Source organism: Pantherophis guttatus, chromosome 1 (genome assembly GCF_059756535.1).
Source record: "Pantherophis guttatus breed Tessera chromosome 1, ASM5975653v1, whole genome shotgun sequence".
In the NCBI taxonomy this organism is placed as follows: Eukaryota; Metazoa; Chordata; class Lepidosauria; order Squamata; family Colubridae; genus Pantherophis; species Pantherophis guttatus.
The window spans coordinates 53,552,855-53,577,807 of record NC_142063.1 but is presented as its reverse complement, the minus strand read 5'-3'; the positions used below and the strand labels follow the sequence as shown (position 1 = coordinate 53,577,807).

The following is a 24,953-nucleotide window of genomic DNA, read 5'->3' as shown; positions in this document are numbered from 1 at the left end:
AATCCTTTAACGGTTTGTGTCTCCTGCCAGTACTTTGTCCCTTGCCTAGTAGGATATTGCCTGCTACTACATGGTTACAGTATAATAAAATGTGTGTGTGTGTGTATGCAAAGTGAAGGGAAAATTTCAGGTAAATTTGATAGAAGCAACTTTTAAATTTGTATTTGACCATCAATTTTTTGTGCCCTTAATCTTCCTCATATGAAAGAAATCTAATAACATAATTACAATTTCACAAGGATATAGCTAAGGTATTGTTTGAAGTATCTACTGATTAGGAACCTTTGCCCATCTCAGTCCCAAGAGCCAAAGCAATCAGCCAGTTTCTTCTATAAGACTCTCAAGCTTTATTCTGTGTAATGAAATCAAGTGCATTTCTTAACAGTGAAAAAAGACAGTGATAAAAATAACACTGGAGAGAATCAAGAAAAATAAAAGCACTCAAATTACAGTGAACCTAATGAACAAGGTTGCATTCACTCTCAATGGGTAACATATTCACTTTCTAAATAACATATTCACTAATTTAATTTAAGCTATACTATACTAAAATACATAATGCTTCTGTCCAAAGCATATGAGTCATTGACTAAGATGGATGGTCTTAGAAACTGAACAAATAAATAAAGCTATTAAAAAGGTCCTGGCATATTACGGTATTCATGTTGCTCTTCAAAATTACAGAGAAAAGCTGGGGAAGAAGTGAAACTACAACTCCCACAATCCCAACAATTCGCCGGAATGGCGTAATTCATCGAGTCCGTTGCTAGCTTATATTAATATTACAGCGCGGAACGTGAGGCGGCCGAGGCCACGCCCATTGTTAAAGGACCCTTCTCCCGACGAGAAACGTGTCAATGGGGGAGAGTGCGAGATGTGTGCCGCGTTAGCAAAGGTATTTGTTACTACCGCCTTCCTTCCCCCGGCAGCTGCGCGGATAAAAGATCACGATGTAGTTGGTTTCGTGAATACATTCTGAATACATCTTCTAACAACCTGATTCCAGTTTGGTTATCCAACTTAAAAGAGTTTAAGTTAAAGAGTTTAATAGTTAATAGTTAACTTAAATATTTAAAGTAATAGTTAAACCGTTCAGACGAGGTTTATGCAGATTCTGAAGTCTTTTAGGACTGTGACCAATCTTTGCATGTAGTTGAATGAGGGTTTGAAATGTGAAGCCAGAGTTAGAGGTTGGAGCATATTTGGGGCCATAAATAAACTTCTAGGAAATGCAATTCTTAGAATTCCTAGAATCCAGTTCTTCTCCACTGTAGGGGCTACCCTCTCCTTGAGTTGGCACAAATCCGTATTACCCATCTTACCTATTGACATTCATGTCCCGTATCCCTGGTTTGTGAGCACGCTGCAATATAGAAAGATGATTATTGTTTTCTGTGGCTTCCCAGCCCTCCTCCTTTATTATATCTACAGCAGCAGAGAAAACCTCTCTCAGTGGATCAATGAAACACAAATTAGATCAGTCCTTTTCAGGACTCTTGACTGCCTCTCCGAAAGACAATTTGGGCATAAGAAGACAAAGAAAAAAAAAAAAGAAAAAAGAGAAAGTTATTAGGGCCCACATAACTACAAAAGAGGAAAGCAGATCCTGTTATGGTTGTGCAATTAGATACAGGTAGTCCTCGACTTACAACAGTTCTTTTAGTGACCATTCGATGTTACTACCTGTACACGCTTGTGAATGTGCTAATAACATACAAGTAGTGATAGGCCCATATGAATCAAGCTATGTATTGTGTTGACTGGAATGAATAAATTATGAAAACAAAAAGCAATGCATCATAGATATAAATTTATAAAATTAAATGTATAGCCATTTTTTTTTAAAAAAAAAAAACCAAGGCCCATAACCTTGTTTAAATCTACAAATAGTTAACTTGTGCGTGATAAATACATGTTTATTGTACTTCATGGATTATCATGGAGAAAAATTTATGTGGCCATTAGAAGCCTACAGCGGCTTGATGGCACGTAATGAATCAAAGGTATTGAATGAAATCTGTTGGCTCTCACTGCTTTCATTAAAATGGCAAAAAAATCCTTGAAGCATACATTCAATGTCACAATGCATGTAGAAAAGGAGTAGGACTTGTATTGCAATGTTGCTTGCATCACTCTGACTCCCCTTTGCCCAAGAGACTGCTGGTTATATTCTGTTTTTATGGTTTTTTAATGGAGTTTTATTATGTTAATTGCTAGTTGTCTGCGAAGATTGCAGGGTAACAACTAATGTAAAATATTTGGATCCAGAGGCATCTAGCACGTTTGATACATGATTTTTAGTGAAGTGTGTATTTGAAGGAGCAGGCTTTGAAGCCAAATGATGAAGATTCCCCACAATTCTGAGCCATCGTCCATCCCACGATTTTAAGACAAGATTTAGATGTAGTAATTTGTAAACTACTTGATTGGGGAGATTATGTATTTCCATAACAATGATAAACAGTGAATGTAGATGTGACTGAAAATCGCCTTGAAGGATCTTGATCTATTTTTGTTTTTCTTTGGCTGAAAAAAGGTAACTGTAATTCATATTAGGACTTCTAGTATCCTTTTTATCAGGATCAGGTTAGGGTCACTGGCAAAAGATCCTGTCTCAAGCCAATTGGTTTTCTGTCTAATAAACAAGCAATATAAATCTTTCAACATTGTGGCTAGCAAATCATTTTGATTCCTAAACAAGTGTAACCAGAGGCTATATTTTCCAGTAAAAGTATCATAGAGTCAACAGCATACAGGTAGTCCTTGACTTACAGCAGTTCATTTAATGACGGTTCAAAGTTACAACAGCATTGAAAAAAAGTGCCTTATGGCTGTTTTTCACACCTACAACTCTTGCAGCAATCCTGTGGTCATGTGATCAACCTTCAGGTGCTTGGCAACTGACTCATATTTATAACGGTTGCCGTGTCCCAGAATCATGTGATCCCCTTTTGTGACCTTCTTACAAGCAAAGTCAATGGGGAAGCCAGATTCGCTTAACAATGGTGTCACTAATTTAACAATTGCAGTGATTCCCTTAATAACTGCTGCACAAAAGGTGGTAAAATGGAGCAAAATTCACTTAACAAATGTTTCACTTAGCCACCAAAATCTGGGCTCAATTGCAGTCTTAAATCAAGGACTACCTCTATAGGAAATTCAATCCCAGCAATAACTTGAGCTTCTTTCTATTTTCCTTTTAAAGAAGTGTCTTTATGCTGCCTCATGTGCAGGTCCTGATGCATCTCAGTAAGAAGGGCTGGGAAATAGAGAATGGGGCTACCGGCCACAAGTTCTGCTTCTGGAGATCAGTGCAGAAGGACAATGATGAAGCAAATAAATACTATTCTCTTCCAGCAATTCATTCCTTATGCCTTCTGTTTTGCATTTTCTGGGCCTTTCGGAATGCTTTGAATCCTGGCTGTAAGAATTGAATTATGGAATTGAAGGAAATGCAGGTAACTTAGGAACGCAGGCACTGTTAGCCAATTCTGTAAAATAAAAATGCATTTCTGTTGAGCAGAATAGACAGGGCTTTGTCACTTGTCTTTTTTTTTTTAAAGTAAATTAGATTAAATCTGCGGAGGAATGAGCTGTTGTAATTTCTTTGCTCCTCTGCATTCAGACAGCTGTGATTGGCTGCAAGTGAAGCTCCTGTTCCCCGCCCCAGCCAAGACTATCTCAGCTAGCTTTCATTTTGAGGAATTACTGTACTCTATTTGCACTCTGTACTTAGCATGGAGACTTCCAAAAAGGTGAGAATAAAGTGGGATTTTTCTATATATATATATATATATACAGTTCACGAGCTGTCATGATACCATTGCATTCGTGGAATGTTTTTCTTCATATACTTTCATACTTCTCTCTTCTGGAGCAGTAGCTGCTCTAATCTTCATCTTTTGGCTTCAGACTCAGAGTCTGATCCGTTTTAAAGCAGTAGCTGCAACTCTGTCAACAATCTTGTTTGTGTATGATCTTTCAAAATTTCACGACACAGATAACAATGGTGGAAGATTCTTCAAAAATGTAGTATTTCAATTGCCCTTTGTGAGTTAATTCAACTTCAGACAGTCAGCATGAAAGTGGCAATTCCATCTTAATGGTATTACAATTCTGGGCTTGCTATTGGTTTACTGATCTCTTTGCTAAAAGAGATCAGTGCTACTTTGGATTTTTGCTATTTAGGACTGTTAGTCTCTACAGTTTAACCTTCAAAAAGATTTTTATATTATATGCAATTCGAAACTTGAAATGAATGAGCTTACAGTTGTAGCTTTCAACTTTTTTGTTTTTCCTACAGCCAGTTCTTTACACTTATTTCAGAAGCTCCTGCTCCTGGAGAGTGCGAATTGGTAAGAATAATGGTTGAATTCTATTTATAATAATATTGTTAATTCCTATTGTTAATATTTTAATATTCTTAACATCTAGTAGAGATTTTTAGTTACTGAAATGCAGCTAATTGCTTAACTGTATTTAACAATTACTCAAGTGATTGAGTAAATTATAGAGTGGGAACAAGCAAATTACTGTTTTGGGTGGATTGGAAGAAGTCTCCTCTTTACATTGGGACAGAAATAAAGAACCTAATTCATTATCTATTAGATGTTTTACTCTTCAACTTTCAACTTTAGTTCTGACCTGAATGGCTAATAGCAAAGGACTTTAGAAGCTGTTGTCCAAAACAACTGGAAAAGTCTGTTAACAGTTAATATGATTCAAATGCAAACTGTTGTATATTCCACATTTTCTCAGCATGTGTAAGCAATGGAGAACGCAGTATCCCATATACACAAAATATGTAAATATGTTTAACTATGTGATAGGTTCATAAAGCAGAAAAAAGTTTTGTGATATTTACTCCTTTGTTTTAATATATATGCAATCTCTAATGATATTGAAGTGGAATCTTTCAGAAGGGTTTGTGGGTGGTTGATCCTTCTCTCTTTGGGTAGTCCTTTTTATAAAAAAAAAGGAAATTAATTAGAATTACAGTTTGAGGATAAAATAATAACACAATGCAGATGCTACATTTTCCTCCTTATATCCTCATGATAAAGGCATACTAGTAAATAATAAGCTTAAAAGTTGTAACGACTGAAGTACAATAAACAAGAATGGTTTTAGCTGACCAAAATGAACAAAATTTCAAAAATTGATTACTTAATATTACAGGATATATGGAAAAAGCAATGATCTGTTTTTATTTATTTATTTTATTTTGGAATAGGCAATTTGGGTTTACATGGCAAAGGAATAAACCTAAATGTTTTATTGATTTGCTACTTTATGATGAAAGAGAATTAGCGAAGGATGCAAAAATGATTAGAGCTTTGAATGTGAGAACATTTCATAGTACTGACAGTAGATTTTTATGAAAAGAAAGTCAAATGGTGTAAAAAAGTTGAAGAAAGAACTACTTCAGGAAGAGAACAATTTACAGACAGACCACATAGTCTTGTGTGAAAAACAGATTATTATTTTTCCAGCAGACTAAATGGAAAGCAGATGTAAGAAAGGAGAATGTAGAAGATACTTGCAACCCAATGGGGGAGGAGGGAGGAATATTTTACCATGTGCCATGGATTTATGTAAATACACAAATGGGAATGTTCAATGGAATCATGAAATGAAAGAGATGAGCAGCACATAAATTTAGTTTAGTTTAGTTTATTATATTTGTATACCGCCCTGGTGAACAGCCATGGTAAAAACAATGTACAACAAAAATTAAAAGCTTATTAAAATAATTCAATCATTCGGCCAAATTTAAAACATCCAACTAAGATCATTTTAAAACCCCTATCAAAACCCAATTTAAAAAACCTTTATCCTGTCAGACCAGCTTGCTGGAATAATAGGGTCTTCAGAGCGCGACAGAAGGCATGGAGGTCAGGGATCCTTCGTATGTCCGGGGGCAATTCATTCCATAGGGCCGGGGCCCCCACAGAGAAGGCTCTCCCCCTGGGGGTCGCCAGCCTACACTGTTTGGCTGATGGCATCCTGAGGACGCCCTCTCTGTGGGAGCATATTGGTCGGTGGGAGGCAATTGGTGGCAGAATGCGGTCCTGTAGGTAACCAGGTCCTAAGCCATGGAGTGCTTTAAAGGTGGTAACCAACATCTTGAAGCGCACCCGGAAGACCACCGGGAGCCAGTGCAGCTCCCGCAAGATGGGTGTTACATGGGAGTGACGAATCGCCCCCATTATTACTCGCGTGGCTGCATTCTGGACCGGCTGCAGCCTCCGGGTGTTCTTCAAGGGGAGCCCCATGTAGAGAGCATTACAATAGTCCAGCCAGGAAGTGATGAGGGCGTGAGTGACTGTGCACAGGGCGTCCCGATCCAGAAAGGGACACAACTGGGAGATCAGGCGAACCTGATAAAAAGCCCCCCTGGCCACGGCCATCATTTAATAAAAATAAAGAGAATATAAGAGAATAGTTGCTGCAAAAATTTAAAGATACCAAATAAGTGTATACTTAGAAAAAGCTGCAAAAATATTGTCAAAGCAAGCCTAGACAGGTATGCTGCCCCATGGCAAGAGTTCTAAGGGTATTTATTCAATCCCCCCAAACAGGACCTTGGAAAGCACCCCTGTTGCACAGGTCCAGATTCCAAGATCCATGCAGCAAGAGTCACTGAGTAACTGAGTCCAATGGGCACGCACAAAGTCCAGGAAAGCAGTCCAAGAATCAAACAGGCCAGGATACATGGCATGAGCACACAAGACACAGAAGTGGGCATGTTGCTCCAGCAACACTCAAGTCCTCAGAGTGGGGTTAAGTAGGCAATGCCAGCGCAACTCTTCATGAGAGGCAAGGTTGCCTCCTGATCAGCATTGTGCTTGTCACCTCTCTGCTCTTGGATCAGGAGGAGCTGTGGACTCCATTCCTCCTCATTGCTAATGGGCAGCAGCTGCTCCTGGTCCTCGCCTGAAGCCTCCTGGCCAACTTGCTGCAGCTCATTTCCCTCAGCCTCAGCCTGTCTCTCGTCCAATTGGCCCAGCTGAAGCTAGCATTTGCTGAGCCATGATCCTGACCAACACTCAGCTTCACTCTTTCTCTGCAGATTCAAACTCACTCTCCTCCATCTCACATCTGGAGAGGGTCCAGGGGCGAATGCATGACACTAGGTCGTAACCTGGGCCTTTCCTCTCATAGCACCCACCCTATGAAACATTCTCCTTCCAGAGATTAGGATGACCCTGACTCTGCTAGCCTTTCTCAGGGCCTAGAGCCTGTATGAAAGGTCCATTTCCTAGTTGTGCAAGTGGCTGTTGACTGATACATGATGGAAATTATGTAAAAAGAACTAGAATGCTCAGTGAATTGTTCAACATTAAGCAGGAAGCAAAGATTGAGGCATTTATATAATATTTAGCATGTTCTGCACCAAAACAATAACCTTCCCCTACAGAAAGAAGCCACATGTCCATGAGACAGCAACAGCTTGTAGCATGCATGCAATAGGTCCCTAAGTTTTAGTCACTAGAATTATTCATTCATCATATTTATATCGGGTGAAATGCTCCCGGTTCCGACCGGATCACCCAATCCGGTAGCGATGGAGGCGGGTGGTTCGGAGAACCGGTAGCAAAAATCCCTGCCCCCACCCCCATGCCCATCTGAGCCACACAATCATCAGAGGCTTTTTTTTTACTTTTAAAAGCATTTTTTCTACAACCTCTTCGGCCGAAAAAATGCTTTTAAAAGTAAAAAAAAAAGCCTCTGATGATTGCGCGGCTCAGCTGAGATCATCAAAGGCATTGAAAAGAAAAAAAAACTTTTTTTTCTTTTCAATGCCTCTGACAATCCAAGCTGAGTTGCCTGATCGTCAGAGCCTTTTGAAAGCATTTTTTACAACCTCTTTGCCGAAGAGGTGGTAGAAAAAATGGTTTTAAAAGTAAAAAAATATATATATTGGCCACGCCCACCGAGTCACATTACTCCCACCACCAAGGCACGCCCACAGAACCGGTAGTAATAAATTTTAGATTTCACACTGATTTATATAACTTGGCCGTCTCATCAAAAAAATGACACTGGACACTGTAGAATAAAGCTATAAAACAGTTACCAAATTCAGAGAATGAAAAATTATGATTAAAAGGCAAAGTCAGGAACAAATATTAAATGCAATTGAGCCAGCTCAGCAACTCAGCAGTCCCTTGTGGCCCCCAGGTCTGATTTTGAGGGACTTTCAAAAAAATTAACAGGGAAGGAGCCACCCTCTAAAATGATGTTTCATAAGCAAGTGCCATGGCAGAAAAGACCTATCTGAGGGATCTTATCGAATGTAGCACCTTGGCAGACAAGATATATAACATACTTGGTCAGTGTATTGAGACAGATAAGCAATTGTAGGATTGCTACTCCATTTAGCCAGTTTAAACTCAACCAATATATATTTTGTACCTTTGAGTCAATGTTGATGCTGGTAACTCTGAAAAATGATGGTTCTCTGATGGCTAATCACTGAAGTCCAGTGTGTAAAAAAAAAAAGGTAAAAGGTAGCCAGATGCTTATCTTTTTCAGGACTCTCTCTAGACATCAATCCGCCCTACCCACCCAGCCTTTGATGGTGTAGCCGTTTTCATTCCCAGCCTTCATTCATTTCAGTCACTGGAGTGAGATGGCAATGGGGAAAAGAAGCCAACAGGACAGAGTGTCACCTCATCTATGTTTTGCTATAAGAATAAGATGGAATAGCTAGAATAAGATGGAATAAGATCACGTTCTGTACTTACTGGGTAAATAGGGAAAACATTCTGCTCACTTACTGAACCAAGGAACAATTTATCTCCCAGTATATGCCAGCCTTACAAGGTAGATCACTTAGGAAACACGATCAGATCAGCTAATTCTGCTTTATTGTAAAGCTACATTAGCAGAATTTTGCAAGTCTGAAAGTATAGAGACCAGGGTGAGTCTCTTCTGAGTCACTTTTCCACTCACTATCCAACAATGGACTGTGCAATTTCTTACCTTACTGTTCCCTTGGCAGCTTCTCTTTGCGCAGACTCCTAAGGTCTTTTATCAGACCACTACAGTATGTTATATAAATGCAGCCATTACAGTTTTGTAAAACATGGGTGATTTTTTAAAAAAAAACCTGGCCTGGCTGTTTATTAAATACCTGTAATTAAATTGTGTTTAGTATAGGGTGCAGATTAGTTCATTAGTTTAGCAAACTGGTAAGAAAGAATCAGAAGGAACGACTATTGTTTTAATTATTGCACCATCCATTTTACTCAGAAACAAACTGTTTTCATTGACATACATTTATTAAGAATTATTGCAATATTTTACTGATTTTGTCCGGTTACAATTTAGAACATTTCACAAAAGTTTAAAAGTCTAAACAATTCTATATTACAGTAGGTAATTGTATTACATTTTCTCTTGGTAGCTTTGGCTCTGAAGGGAATTGCCTATGAACAAGTATCCATAAATCTTATAAAGGATGGAGGGCAGCAGGTAAGGAAATCTCTTATTATTATGTTCCTTGACCAAAGCAAAAACAATATATAACAGAATCTGGAACCAATACGATAACGACAGCCTTAGCTGTAAAACGTGATTAGACAAAATATTATAAAAACAGTAAAAAACAAGATACAATTAATATGAAAACTATGCAAATGTAATAATATAAAAGTGAAGTTAAAGCTATGGTAATTAGAAGTAATCAAAAAATATGAAATATTAAAAACACCTGTAACTCAGTGCATTATAAACTTATAAAATTACTGTAAAACAAAAAAGGAAAATAACATCAATTAGCAGGTAACTCTGTTACTTGCCTGTTTGCTCTGTACAAGTTATATAAATATTGTAACAGAATTTAGAGACATTTAAAACCAAGGCACTTTGAGCTAACAGCAGTTAATATCAGCCATTGTAGCAGGAGAACCATGTTTGTCTATGATAACAAAAAATCAGAAACATGGTAACACCTTTACTGCTACAGATTTTAATAAAACATTAATTTAATAAAATGCTTTAGCTGAAAAAAGGTCCTTAATTTTCTTTAGGCAATTGAAGATCAAATAGATCTGAATTTCCTGGGACATTAACTATAAAAGAGAGTTCCAGGGTTCTTAAATATCATTACACATTCTACAGTACAAAAGAAAATGAGGTTGGATTTCAATATTCTGTTTCACATGGGCAAGTTCTTCCTGCAAGCAGTTCACTGAGAACAGCACTCATTTTATCCATGGCAATTTTGTGTTTAAGAACTGACTGTCTCCTGTAAAATCTCAAATTCTTTAAAGAGGATTAAAATGACCCTTCCCCATGTGCTTTGGAGCAAGGAGTTTGTTTAATTATTCTCATGTCCTATTCATGGGCTTCTCTGAGGCATCTGACCAGCCACTGTGAGAAGGAAGATACACGATGGAGTTTGTTCTAATCCAGCACTGTTCTTCTTCTTATCTTAATCAGAAGCCTGATTTTTGCTCATTATAATTACTAGTGCAAGCTAAATGTTCCCCTGTGGTGCTTTTCAATAACTCAGTTCTTTAACTGAGCCAGGAATATAAATCAGTGATACTCCATTCTTGGTTGACTGTTTCATGCTGATGACACAGGGCCCTCTTTGCATTCCATGCTGAAGACCATGTCAAAGGGATCAGGAGGTGAAAAGAGGATTGCCTGAATTTGTGTGTGCAAGCATAAGATAAAGGTGTAAAAAAGATGGCCCACTTGCATTTGTTTTGTGCCTCCCCAGTAGGTAAATCAACATTTAAGTCCTTCCGGCATTTGTGAGAAATAGTTCACAAAACTTAAAAAATAAAATGGGAGTCTAAAATTCTGTGGGTACTTAAATCACCTCTTCCTTATCATCCTAAAACTATTCTCCCAAATTGACCACTTCTGGATCTGCTTATTTGATTATCAGAACGTGGTTTCTGATATTCTGTTCAAAACTTACTACTAGTGGGAATGGAAATTGTACACAGATTGTATATGAAATGATAGCTTATTTGCAGTTTGTATTATATACATATTTCCATGAGGATAACAGCTTAACTTCTGTTAAGCTGTATCCAGAACAAAATTGGTATTTTGTTCTGGATTTCAAAGGCAAGTCTTCGAAAGCAAGTTGATTTGGCATTTGGAGTTCCGAAGCCTTTCTTGTCTTCTAGTCAAATCCCTGATCCTCATCAGTTTACTTTTTGAAATAAAAATTATTATATATAATGCCCAATGTAATTGCTATTGGCCAATAGGTAAAAGGCTTCATTATAAGAAATAAAATAAAATCCATAGCACTCAAAATTAGAAATGTAGCCATTAACTGGTATGCAAGTTTTTATCTGTGTATAGTATGTGAGCGTTGCATTACAAAGAATGTTTGAGAGTCTAGCACTATGGTTGAAGCTGATGGCAGCTGTGGCCTGAACGAGGAAGTTGTAAAACATCTCAGGAGAAAGTAGCACAAACCACTTCAGTGCTGTTAGCAAGAAAATTACATGGAGAGTTCATGAAGTCACCAGGAATTGAGCTTGTCTTTATCTTTCCCTGTGGAATGCAGCAGAATATACGTATCAGTGTAAATCGGTGTATGGAAGATATTGTGTGTAAGTGTGATCCTGAGAGGGGAGACATTTAGTTTTGTGAATGGAGTGACAAGCCTATACCCCATGGTCCCCTAAACTTTCATCTTTGGAAGACCTTCCTTGAATATGTTTGGCTTAATTTGAAGAATCCAAGGCCCTGAGGAATTATCTTGTTTCTCCAGATGACTTCAGACTTTCAAGCAGTGAATCCAATGCAGCAAGTCCCTGCCATCAAAATCGATGGCATCACTCTCTCCCAGTCTGTAAGTAAGCCAATTCTGTTAATTATTTACTTGCACTAAGGACTTTGCACCCCATGCAAGACTGCTGTTTTTTGACAAGAAAGGTCATCTTAGCCATGTGAATAAAGCCCATACTAATCCTGCTTGCAGATTTTATCCAATTTAGTATGGCTTCCAGCATGAGACAAATCACAAGATTCTCTGTGGATGGTTTCCAGAAATGGAACTTGTGTTTTAGAATGAGTCCACCTGACACCATAGGTAATGATGCAGTTTCTAACTTACTGTGAATCTAGCAACTGCATTTGAAAACCGTGATTGAATGACAACATGTGGTTCCCACAAGTATTTTGTAGCAATTAAGAGTGTTCCCCAATTATAGGAATGGGATGGGGGTGTGGGAGAAGCACTAATTTTAGTGGCACAATCTTGCCTGCTACTGGCTTATTTCCCTCAAATGTTAGGGCAAAATGCATTTTCCTAATGTAACCTGCCTCCCCCCCACCCCATCCAAACAAAAGGCAAACATTTTGATCACTCACTCTGATGCTGTCATTGCATTAGAGCAGGGCTGTCAAACTCCCAGTCTGCGGGCTGGATGCATCACGTGCTGGCCACGCCCACACCCAGTTTAGTGAAGGGGGGGGAAGTCCTGATACATCATGTGATGCCACCATGACAACATGAGTTTGACACCCCTGCATTAGAGCTACTGTCCTTGAACCCTTGGAAGCCAAGCCACAAAAATCAAACTTTTTAGAAATTTATTCCCGACTGGTAGAAATCTGCCCAGCAAATATTTTCATGGCTCAGATAAAGTGCTCTCCACCTGTCCTTCAGCCAGCAGAAACCTAAACCAACATAAAATATGCTGTCCCACCTGTCAGTCTGGTAAAGCAGGAGAGAATGTATTGATTTAGTGGGCAACCCTGTTGCTGATTATCTGTTTGGCAGGCTTGCTTTGAGCACAAGACAGCTGATCTAAAGGGAGTTGATGATACTGCTAAAGAAGCTTTACTACTATCCCTACATGCTGATCAGGGGCTCCCACTGTGCCTAGCAAACAGAAAAGCTTCCATTACTTTACTTGGCTGATCAACTGCCTAGCAGAACAATGGAAATCTATGATAAAGGAGCAGTGGTGGCTGTCTCAGAATCCACAAGCTGTCCCCTTTATCATGATATGCCTTCATCCTTCTAATACCATAGCAGCCAGAAATAGTACCCTGCTTCTCCCCTCCCCCCAGGGGAAAAAAGGAATGTGGCCTTGGAGGGTATCCTGAACCCTAGAAGAAGGGGCATGTCCCAGCACTAGTCCAAAGACATCAACAGGGGATAGGTTTGTCCTGTTCTGTATGGATCACCTCAGTGTACCACTACCCACAGAAAAAGGAAGCATGACAGGTTCTCTTCACCCTTAAACTGTCATTGGTTGTTCTTGACCTAAAAAGAAAACACATGTATCACTGGTACAGCTAACCATGATTTAAGGCTGTTTCATGCATGATCTGATGACAAGATGAAGGCAATATTATAGGGAAGTTGCAGAATAAAGATGATGCCAAAGTGGGCAAAAGTTCTTAGTGTGTTGCACAAAACTTACCATGTTTTCCCAAAAATAAGACCCTGTCATATATTTTTTTGAACCTCAAACTAAGCACTTGGCCTTATTTTCAGGGAGGTCTTATTATTTTGGGGCACGTGGAGCAAGATGAGGCTCCTCTTGCCTTCTTACCTGATTTCCAGCTCTGTGTTTAAATACTTTCGGGGAGGACTTATTTTTGGGAAGGAGGCTTATTTTAGCGCATGCACTCAAAAGTCCAATAAGGCTTATTATCAGGGGATGTCTTATTTTCGGGGAACAGGGTATTTGTTTGTTTTAATATGGTTTACAATGTGGTATGAACACAGAACTAATATGGAATAGGATTCTGGAAGGGTATGAGCAAATTTGAGGGGAGTAACAGTCACCCTGGGATTTGAGCTGAACACCCTTCATCTTTCTTCAACTCAGAGAGGGTGCAGGTCCTCTCTGCCTGCAGTAGTCCATACTCATGCCCTGCTCACCCTCCCTCCACATGGCTTGTATGGATGCTCTTGATTGCATCCAAGACCTCCAATAGAAACAGGCAATGAAGGGTGAATCTAAAAGGGCAGGGCATGGGAGTTGTGCTAGGTTTTATACTACACTAGGTTTTCTTGTAATTGCCCTAGCATTCATTCTTGTAAAATTCCAGAAGGGAAGCTTGGGTAAAGACAAGGACAATAGCAAGAAGGGAATCTTGCTAGATTAATTAGACAGTACAGTCTAAAGAACTAAGTTTGAAAGAAAGACAACCCTGAAAGAATTTTCCTTTTGTTTAACCCTAAGCATTTAAGTGGTTTATGTTGGAGGAAGCTTTTTGTATTCCTGTAATACAAGACCCACCTGTGCAAAGATTACTGAAACAGGTTTTGTAATTCTAACAGGAAAAAACCCTCATTTACAGAAAATACAGGAAATGAAGTGGCCAGAAAAAACTGGTATCCAATAGGCTACATCCTCTTAGATGGAGATCCAAGAGGAGAAATTTGATACATGCCCTTTGATACATGCCTAGGAGTGAAAGGAAAGGAGGAAGACCTTGAGGTTAGCAGTTGGGCAAACAGAGAGAAGGCAGAGTATAAGATAAAGAGGGAACACAGAAGGAATTCCTAATTATCTATATTTAATGCTTCTTGTGGTCAGTGCATTATGAGATGTTGCAAAACAATGCATCTGTAGTCTGACTGTCAACAAACTCCACACTAGTATTATTGGGGGACAGTGACATGGGTGGAGAGTGATGTTCCTCTACTCAAAGGGATATGAAAAATGTTTTAAGTATCCTAGAGAGAATAAGCAAATTGATATGTACTTTTTGTTATTTTATCATCCCCATCGTGTGCGTATGTTGTTATCAACAAATAGTAACATAATAATGTATTTTGCTTGCATACTCTGTAACAGAACACTGTTGGAATATACGGCATTTTGTGAGTGTTAGTCCATTGACCCACAAGCTCTGGTATGCTCTCATGTTACTGTTCCCTGCGGACAGCTAAGCTCATTTTCTTCCAATTCTGCTGCCTTTCAAATAACACATTTGGTTTTGTCATTTGACCTACTTGGGCTCCACAGAGCTGGGAGGGACAGGTTGCCCTTTGCAGTCCTGGGCTTGCGGTTTCTTGCAACAAGGATTTCATTAGTGTATTATGTACACACAGTTATTGGGAAAGAAGAAAGTGACTGGTTTTAACTGGACATGATGGACATTGCCCAAGATTTTTGCTTGTGGTTCTCCTGCCCTACTTACCTTGAAGTCTTCTTTTGGGAAGGATCATTTAAAGTTTCCTAGGGCTATGTTGGCTGAGTATTTCCAATGTGGCATCTGGTATCCTAATAAGTATTAGACTAGTAGGAAGGCCACAACATAATTAACTATGAGAACCCCTAATATACAGACACTGGCCTAAGACAGGCTGAAGGCACTTAACCAGATATTTTGGACTGCAATTCCAGATGGGAATTCCTCAGGCTTTTTTCTTTGATCAGATCCCTAGGATCATTGCTGCCTAATGATGAAGAGTATTCTTTAAGGGGCTGCTCTTGAAGAAGGCTCAGAAATTGTAGCTGATCCAGAATGCAGCAGTTATAGATCATTTCAATATACCCAAGCAATTCCTCCATTATGTGAGCAGAACTACTTATGCAGATCCTGGGGGCAGGCCCTCCGTGGCACAGGGACCAAATATTTGTAGGACTGCCATTCTCCAGGTTGGCACAGTGTCATTTTACAGATCTATACATTTTTTCTTTCCACATCTGCCCTTTGCAATAGCATTTCCCCCAATGTCGTTTAGAGAGCCTTACAAATCCTGCTTTTCTCACAGGCTACAGCTGGGACAGTGGGTGAATTGAGTTGCTATGGTTGCTTTGCTGCTCTGGGTTGGTAGCTTAGAGTGAACTATAGGCCCTGCAAATCAACAAACAATTTTAATTCTCTGAAAACTGCCCAGTACCATTGGCAGTTGAGCAGCCTTAGGAATGATTGAATGAATGAATCAATCAATCAATCTCTCTCTATTTCAGCTAGCCATCATAGAGTATCTAGAGGACAGCCGGCCACTCCCAAGGCTCCTTCCGCAGGATCCAAAGAAGAGAGCTGCGGTTCGAATGATCTCAAATCATATTGCTTCTGGAATTCAACCACTGCAGGTAGGCATCTTCTTACCTTGGCTGCCTTTCTTTCTAACATTGTTGACTTCAACTACATTTCTGACATTTCTTTAATACAGAGAATGTTGTCCCAGAAAATGCTGGGTCTGTTGTGCCTGGTGTGGAGTGCTAATTGAGCACACAAGACATGGAAATTTCTTTAGGACTCTATTTTGTACACAAGAAAGGACACTTGGGGTTTTGATTTCCAAAGCAAGCATGCCTGCTGGCTCCAAACTCCTGAGTTTTCAAATAGTCTACAAACAGGAAATTATGTTTTAAATTATGACATGATTGGGAAGTAGAATCTCATTGGCAAGCACTGTTAACATGTGGCCACAAGATGAGTCTTATTGCATGGAAGTGGTTCTGTTGTTGAAGGAAAATATGACCTGACTGTTGTCTTAGCTATACCTACAGGACAATAGCCATAACCAGCATAAGGAATCAGCTCTGTATGTGTGAAATGGAAAGGATGTAAACAAGAATACTTTGACATCAGTACTCATACTCAATAGTATGTATAGTGTTCAACCAGAAATGATGCAGAGAAAGAGCATTGGAAGAGTGTTATTCCTGTATGTGTTACAGGAACTTTGTATGAAAGCTTCATTTTCTTTTAAGTGAAGAAAACAATCCTTTCCCTGTGGTAATTGCTGCAAAAAGCAAACCTGGGGTCTGATTTATACAACAAGCACTTATTTATTTTTAAATTTTATTTGCTGCCCATCTTGTTGTTCTGACCCAGGCCCAAGTAGGTAGTATTAGATGCAAACAGTTCCAAAACAAACAGACTTTATTAGAACAGCTGAGAATTAACTCATTCTCAGCGTAGTCCAAACTAAATTAAAACAAATTCTTCATAACACAAATTCCTCAGTCTAATCACCAACCTTGGTATAATTAGGCAAACTGCCAAAGGCTTCTCTTGGCAAAAGTTCAGAAGCAGAAGATGCTGACTAGAGATAAGTGCAGCAAGTCAAGAACAAGTTGTTTTCTGACAAAGAGCCCAAGAGCCATTGCTGGTCTTTTAAGGTTCACCTAATTCGCCAGTTGCGTCCCTTTCTGGATCGGGACTCGTTACGCACGGTCACTCATGCCCTCGTCACCTCCTGCCTGGACTATTGTAATGCTCTCTACATGGGGCTCCCCTTGAGGAGCACCCGGAGGCTCCAACTGGCACAGAGTGCGGCCGCGCAGGTGGTAATGGGAGCGTTATGGCGGTCCCATGTGACACCTCTCCTGCGCGAGCTGCACTGGCTCCCGGTGGTCTTCCGGGTGCGCTTCAAGGTTTTGGTTACCACCTTCAAAGCGCTCCATGGCTTAGGACCTGGTTATCTACGGGACCGCCTACTACTACCAATAGCCTCCCACCAGCCAGTACGCTCTCATAGAGAGGGACTCCTCCGGGTGCCGTCAGCCAAACAGTGTCGGCTGGCGACCCCTAGGGGGAGAGCCTTCTCTGTGGGGGCACCTACCGTCTGGAATGAGCTCCCCCCAGAGATACGGAGGATTCCGGATCTGCGCACCTTCCGCCGCGCTGTGAAGACTTTTTTATTCCATCAAGCGGGCTTGGCCTAATCTCCTCCCTCTTTTAATATGTAAATTTTAATCTGTTTTTAAATTATTGGGGTGTTTTAATCTGTCTGGGCCAAAATGATTTAATTTGATTTTATCTGGTTTTAAATTTTGTGTATTTATGTATTTTATTGCTTGGCTGTTCACCGCCCTGAGTCCTTCGGGAGTAGGGCGGTATACAAATCAAATAATTAAAAAAAAAATTAAAAATTAAATTAAAATTAAAAATTAAATTAAGCCTTATGGGAGGGGCCAATCATCTCTTGGCCCTACTCCCGAGTCGTCCTCTTTGCTGTAGCTGCTCTTGCCTTCTGGCAGCTCTTCTCATACGTGCCCTAGGAACAGGCTCCTCCTGTTCCTCTGCCTCTCTACTGTCAGCCTCTGGAGGCTCCGGAGTCCACACAGCACTTCCCGATGGCCCTGGCCCCATCTCTGCCTCCAGCGCAGAGCCCTCATCCGGGTCTTCCCCAGCCTCCAGGACTGGCCCATGTTCTTCCTCAGCCTCCTCACTGTCTGACTCCGCTGCCAGCTCCTCAGGCTGCTGCCAGACCACAACACTTGTATCCAACAACTCTTAGCTAGCATGTAGCTGTCTAGTAGTTAAGGCACCCGGTTAGAAAAGCAGGAAGCCATGAGTCCAAGTCCTGCCATAGCCATGAAAGCCACCTGGGCGACTTTGGGCCAGTCACTCTCTCTCAACCCAACTCACCTCACAAGATTGTTGTGAGGAAAATAGGAGAAGAAAGGCGTGTCGGATACATTCGCTGCCTTGAATTACTTGTAAAAATAATACAGGTGAGATACAAATAAATGAATAAAGGCTCACTTATGTTCCTACTGGATGGAGTGATAAGGAAATGGTTACATAATGTACATCTTGATTTTTGCAGGGTTAGTAACCTTTCTGACCCTCAACATCGATTGATACCCTTATTTTTGTTTTGTTGTAATACCATCCATGTCAATATCTTTTTCAAAAAGGATGGCCATAAGAGAACAAGAGAAAATGACACTGAAATCCGATTGTGAGACAGTTTTATTCCACTCAGTTTCATATGTTCTTGTAGAATAATTTCCACTATTATAAAGCACAGTTCCGAGAAACTAGGGACTTTTTAGGTATTGACCCTGGTGATTAGGCATGCTGGTTAGGGTTGGAATTCAACAACATCTAGAAGGTCATAGGTTCTCCATTTGTAATATAGATTGAAATATGGATTACTGCTTGCTTAACAATAGTATTTTCTGTCCTTTTGATGCTGCAAGTTAGATTTATCTAGAGTAAGATCTGACTATTGTTCAGTGACAAACTATATCCTAAATCTATGTTTAGGTAGTATATTTCAGACATTCCTTATGTTTTTCAGAATCTTGCTGTCCTGCAGCAGATGGGAGAGAAAAAACTAGATTGGGCACAACGCATCATTTCTCAAGGCTTCAAAGGCAAGTTTCAGTATAAAATGTTTGTCTGGATTTAAGTCATTTCCAAATGTAACAAAGGCTTTTTTTCAAAGAAGCCTTTCCTTTTGCCTGTCTTGTACTGCAGAACAACTAACCTAATGCACTATTTCAGGGTGTTTCTGGGAACTTTAAATAGAATATTCCATTTTCCTAGAGAAACCATCTAATGGGAATAGATCTCCAGGAAATTTTTCACATAATATTTTATAGTTTATCTTTATAGTCAACCTTTAAAATGCACTGTCAAATCCAAGTATGAATCATGGTTTGCAAAACTCATGGAGAATACTATAAAAGTCTTATTGCTGGTTGAATGAAAACAAGGGAGAAAAAAATCTTAATGTTAAAAAGTTTAAATATTTTTTCAGTGCCAAACCATTTTATGTATGAGGGAAAAATAGTTATCAGGTCCCTTGAATAGTTTTCTCTCTGCTCAAATCAGCATTTCTCTAATGAAGTGGACTTGTTAAGGTTGACAAAAGCAAATACTTTATAAGCCTATAATTAAATTATGCTTAACTCACTATCCACATAATGTACTGATGACCACTAAATTGGGTAGGTTTGAAACACAGGACAAATTCATGGAAGGTACCAGTAGCTCTTATTTATAGTAAAGTGTATTGGTTGTCTCCAGTATTAGATGTCAGGGTTCCAAGTAACAGCCCAAAACTCCAAGGCAGGGTTCCTGGAAGTATAGATTTATTAGGCATGTCATATTGGCACAACTGGTAAAAACCTGACTCTGAAGTTCCCCGGGTTTTCCCCACCCAGTTCAAAATCCAAAGTTCTCCCTCCCCCCCATCACACACAACCATCACATGCCCCAATCAAGTCTTTCTCCTCATCCTAGATGCCTCCTATCCACACACCTCCAGGTGCTGATGAGAGTGTCCTTGGTTCCCAGAAGAAAGAATGTTATTTTGGCTACATATTCCCCCAGCTATCTCTGTTTCCCACTCCCTTTCCCACAGCTCCATCCAGCTTTGTTGTGGCAACCCTGAAGATGCTCAGAGATGGCTCCAGGGTTAACATTAGAAGCTACTCAGTAACACAGGCTGGGAAAAGAGATGGAAAAGTGTAGGATGATGAATTAGACAGACATTTTTGGTTGTGACTCTAATCAAAAAGATAATTATGTTACATTTTTATCTTGAATAAGTTGGCAGTATGTTTTTCCCACCCAAGTAAATGTTTCAGCCCAAGTCCTTCTTTTACATGTACAACAAATTAAACAAAATATGTAAGAATTATTTCATTCTTTTATACTGTTAATTTGTACTCAGAATATTGTAAATGGCAGTTCAACATCATTCCTGATTTTCCACAATGGTTCTGTTTTCTCTTCCTACAGCTTTGGAACAGATCCTGAAAGAAACAGCTGGCTGCTACTGTGTTGGGGATGAGGTATCACAAGCTGAGGTTATAGGCTTCTGATCATAAAGGAGCCTCAGAAACCTATAATTAGTAATGTTTCATTAATCAGTGTGTTGGGGAGCATTCCAAAATCCATTAGTCTAAGAAAGGCAGAAATAATTTGTCTGTATCCTGGCAGCAATGAATAGTTCCAGCATGAAACGGCCCAACAAAAAATTCACAAGCAAATGCCATACGCAGGTAGTATGACCATAATGATCTTAAGTTGTGACAACCATAAAACAGGTCACCAACTTAAGTTGTGATGGGTGCTAAGCAAATGCCATGGTCATTTAACAATCAATGGGCCATTTTTACCAAAAACCAAAAGTAAATGCCGGTTTTCAGCAGAAACGTCATAAAATTAGATCACGTGACTGCAAGATGCTGCAATCAGCTGGAAATGCGGGCTGATTGCCAAGCACCCAACGTATGGTCACATGACTACAGGGGAGGCATCCTTCAGAAGCAGGTCACAAGTACCCCCCAGGGAGTACCCCCATTGTAACTCTCTAAGCTACCAGTTGTAAGTTGAGAACTAGGATCACTACTTAATATAAGATATTGGAAAAAGATGTAGAAAAACTTGTCCAAAGCCAGACCACTAGTCCTAAGGCAAAACTATCAAAAATCACCACTTTTTTTTAACTTCTACATCACAAAGTTATACTGGATTGATGCCTTATAACAAGACTTTAGCTCCAAATTTTGAATTGGTATTTATCTGTGCTTTTCTCTTTTAGGTGACCATGGCAGACCTTTGCTTGGTCCCCCAAGTATACAATGCTGAGAGGTAAGGAAAAAGAAGTTCCACAAGCTGTAAGGGGGATGACTGCCTAATTTGTAGTCAGATAACTTTTGTATCACTGAAGGCTTAAACTATAATCCAGTGAGGCATCTGACTGTATAGAGCAGGGTCACCAACCTTTCGGACCTCAAGGACCACTAAATTCATAATTTTAAATCCTGCGGACCACTAATATGATCTGCCTAATGACCAGCTGGGTGGGCATGGCTAGGTGGTCATGTGACTGGGTGGGTGTGGCCAACTTGATATCATTCATGTTGAGGAGCACCTCGCCGGTCTCTACTTACCCCTCCCCTGCCACCCACTCCTCGCCTCCCCGCCCGGGCTCCTTAGAGCCCCAACAGGAAGCAGTTGTTGGAGCTAAGCAGCCACCACGAGAAAGGGTTGGCAAAACAGCTGGTTAAGTTCAAATTGGATCTGACCAAGAAGGAGACTCAGCAGAAGCACCTCGCTGAGGACTGTGAGCATAGGCTTTCCAAGCAGAGGGAAGACCTGTGGGAGTGCAAGGCCAGGTACTGGTGCCTGGAGGCTCAGTGGGCTGAGATGGTCAGTCAGTTCCAGGCCATGATGCAGCCCCACTGGAACAAGGCCCTCCAGTCTTCGCCGCCACCAGCACTTCCCTCCGGCCTTCGCCCAAAGCCCCACACCGAGAGGCTGAAGCAGACCCCAAGTTGGAATTTCTGCCCCCCTCTGCCCCACACAAGAAGACCCTGAAGGGGGAGACTCTCTGCAGCAACACAAACATTCATTGCACATATCCAGCCCAGGGGACGTAGTTTGAGGACCCCTGATTTAGTGTAATATAAAAATGCAAATAATTTTTCTGGGGACCACCAAAATTTTCTTACGGACCACCAGTGGTCCACGGACCACCAGTTGGTGACCACTGGTATAGAGACTGTAGACTACTACTTAGCATTCAATTGCTAAACCCATAGAGTAGAAGACTGGGGAATCTCAACATTTCACTCCCAGAAGTCTTCAGAGTCTTCCTACCCTGATCTCAATTCCTGATTTGGGGTAGCAGCTTGGCAATTCCTGTTGCCACCACCATTCCAAGGAATGTTTCATGTCTTCCTCTCAGCTCCATTAGGTAAACCAGACCAGAAAATCAACTCTGCATGGAAGTTAAACTTACGTTTATTAAGATTGGCAATAATAACAGCATTTGATTGTCCTATCCCACCTCTCCTCCTTATATACTCTTTTAAATTAGGAGAAGTCTGCCTGAGCCACTTCTGAATTTTGTCTTGTTCAGGACTTTAAAAAATGTTTCAGCATCTCTATTTAGGTGACAGTTCCTGCATATTTCCATCAAGATCATCATCTTTATTCTCCACATATTGCCCTTTCTGATAATTAAAAAGTAAAGAAAAAAATAGAAATAATTTCAATAATGCTACCTTAGTGCCATGTAGTACGTAAGTATGTAACTAGAGGTGCTAGAGTCTAACAATCAAATGACTGCAAAGAATATAAATCTTTCCATTCCCCATCAGTTAGTTAGAACTGAAGAAGCTTAATGGATGAGAAGCGAAACGTTTTGAAAGGAAGAAAAATCCATGAAAGTCCAGTTGCATTTTGGGGAAAAAACACCTTTGTGTAACTAGGGGTTTGTTCCTAACCAAAATCAAATTTTATTTTAAAAACAAAAGGTAAAATATACCCCACTTTTAACTATTAACTTTAAACTGAATACTTTCAGTGCTGTAGAAAGGAATTAGAGAGTTGTCTGGATCAGGTTCAGCAACTAAATAGAAAATTTAGAAAAAAATACAAAACAAATGCTCCAGGCAGACCACAATAGAAAGTTCTTCTATAAAAAGATAGGATTCAGATCAGCATCTGCAGGATCTGGTGCGTTTGTCGAAATGACTAAATGAGCATTGTACTATGTGCTACTCCTATTTCATACAGCGTGTGATATTACAATGCTTGTTTCAGTATTTGCATGCACGCACACCCCTACCTTGTTTAGACAAATGATACATAATAACAAGAGTTATAAAAATACCTTTCGATTAATTACCAGAGGTTTGATTCAAAACTGGTCTAAAACCTAATTTTCCAAATTGATAGAAATAAGAACATTACATTTCTCCTCACAGTGCACAGAAAAAGAAAGTCTATTCTATACCCTATCCATAATTCCTCTTTCTTCCAAAATGTCCATTTTTTTAAAACAAAGACCCGCTTCCTTTTACCTGGACTTCCATTTTTATTGGCAATCCCATGATATTGATCTTCTCGTTACACCTCTGTCCACAACTTCCTCAGCTTCTCCTTCAGTTCTGCCCTTGTCTTTTTTTCACTGCCTGAATTCTTCTAAATCCAGAATGTTAAGCCACTAACAACAGTTACAAGGAAGAAGGCTAGATTCTAAAGTTGTGTTAGTCTAGTTTATTGCAAAGGGAAAAATGGCTTCCATTACAGAAATTTGGAAAAAGATAAATTGAGTGTATTAAAGGAGGAGCTCCTTTTTGCCTTTGCTCATCTAATTCTCAGAATATTTAGGAGACAGATTGTTACCCTTTATGACACGGGTGTCAAATTCGTGGCATCATGTTGCCGTCATGTGATGTTTTGTAACATTTTCCTCCTTCATGGAGCTGGGGTGGGTATGGCCTGCACATGACGCACCTGGCCCGCAGGCTGCCAGTTTGACACCCCTGCTTTTGGAAGTGTGATAGGAATACCCATCTGTTCTTTTTCTGCAGTATTTTGGAAACATCCATTCCTGTTCTTGTGTTCATATAATAGAGAATTCAATTATACGAACTGTTCACATAATAGAGAAATCAATTATATGAATTGTATGTATGCTGTCTCCCTTCATTGATCTCTTCACTTTTCTTCTTTGCCAATTACCACTTAATGCAAAATATGTTCTTGTGAACAGATTGTAACAGATTTTTGTTTTGCATCCTATTGATTTAAATGTATCTAAGACACAATGACTTGGTCTTACAGTAACAGAGATGTGCCTAATGCTTAATTTCTCTTAGCAGATTTAAAGTGGATCTGACTCCATACCCCACAATAAGCAGAATCAACAAAGCTCTCCTAGAATTAGAAGCATTTCAAAGCAGCCATCCTTCCCGGCAGCCAGATACACCTCCAGAACTAAGATCCTAAAGTTCTTCAACTGCTTGCTTCACTGTGGGGAAATTGATCCAAAATTAAATGGGACTCTCCTTTTTAAGATTTTCTGGGCGGGGGGAAACTTGAGGATTTTGTCTGGAAGAGTCTGATAAATCTAAGACTAAAAGAAGAAGAAAAAAAAGGCAGTGTAATTCTATAGTACATAGCTGGAGTAAAATAAACCTTTGATCATGTGTGACAATTGTAATGCAGTCATAAAGCAGATCAAAAGATAAGAGCTGGTGGGTGTTTCTTGTGAAGTTCAAAAAAGGCAGTGTTACTTTGTGTAAATAGCAACGGTATTGATCTATAATTAGACCGTTTACAAAGATAAAGAACATGAAAAGGCAATAGTCTAGATACCGGCAAGCAAATAATGATTGGGCCTGAAAAAGAACAGTCACATGTCAAATGTTTGCCAGCTTTTAGTGTAATAGTATGTTGTTCAATTCGTATGTCCTTTTTAGTGTTACTAAGAACTGATTTAAGAACTTTCATAACAG

At 39.8% G+C, this 24,953-nt stretch overlaps 1 protein-coding gene across 4 annotated transcripts; it reads left to right on the top strand.

Annotated features, from left to right (window-relative positions):
• The first annotated feature begins 744 nt into the window (after positions 1–744).
• Positions 745–24,686, top strand: GSTZ1 (glutathione S-transferase zeta 1). Of its 4 annotated transcripts, none has more exons than XM_087873732.1 (10): positions 769–895; positions 3,626–3,755; positions 4,304–4,355; positions 9,413–9,480; positions 11,750–11,830; positions 15,921–16,046; positions 18,992–19,067; positions 20,440–20,492; positions 21,245–21,294; positions 24,318–24,686. In XM_087873732.1, exons 2-10 carry the CDS (start codon positions 3,738–3,740, stop codon positions 24,442–24,444), a joined length of 651 nt encoding a protein of 216 aa, XP_087729858.1. In that variant the 5' UTR covers positions 769–895; positions 3,626–3,737; the 3' UTR covers positions 24,445–24,686. The 4 variants fall into 4 exon arrangements, with proteins under 4 accessions (XP_034274099.1, XP_034274098.1, XP_087729858.1 ...); XM_034418209.3 differs by having other exon boundaries at positions 785–895; positions 24,315–24,686; XM_034418208.3 differs by lacking the exon at positions 3,626–3,755 and having other exon boundaries at positions 745–895.
• The last annotated feature ends 267 nt before the right edge of the window (positions 24,687–24,953 follow it).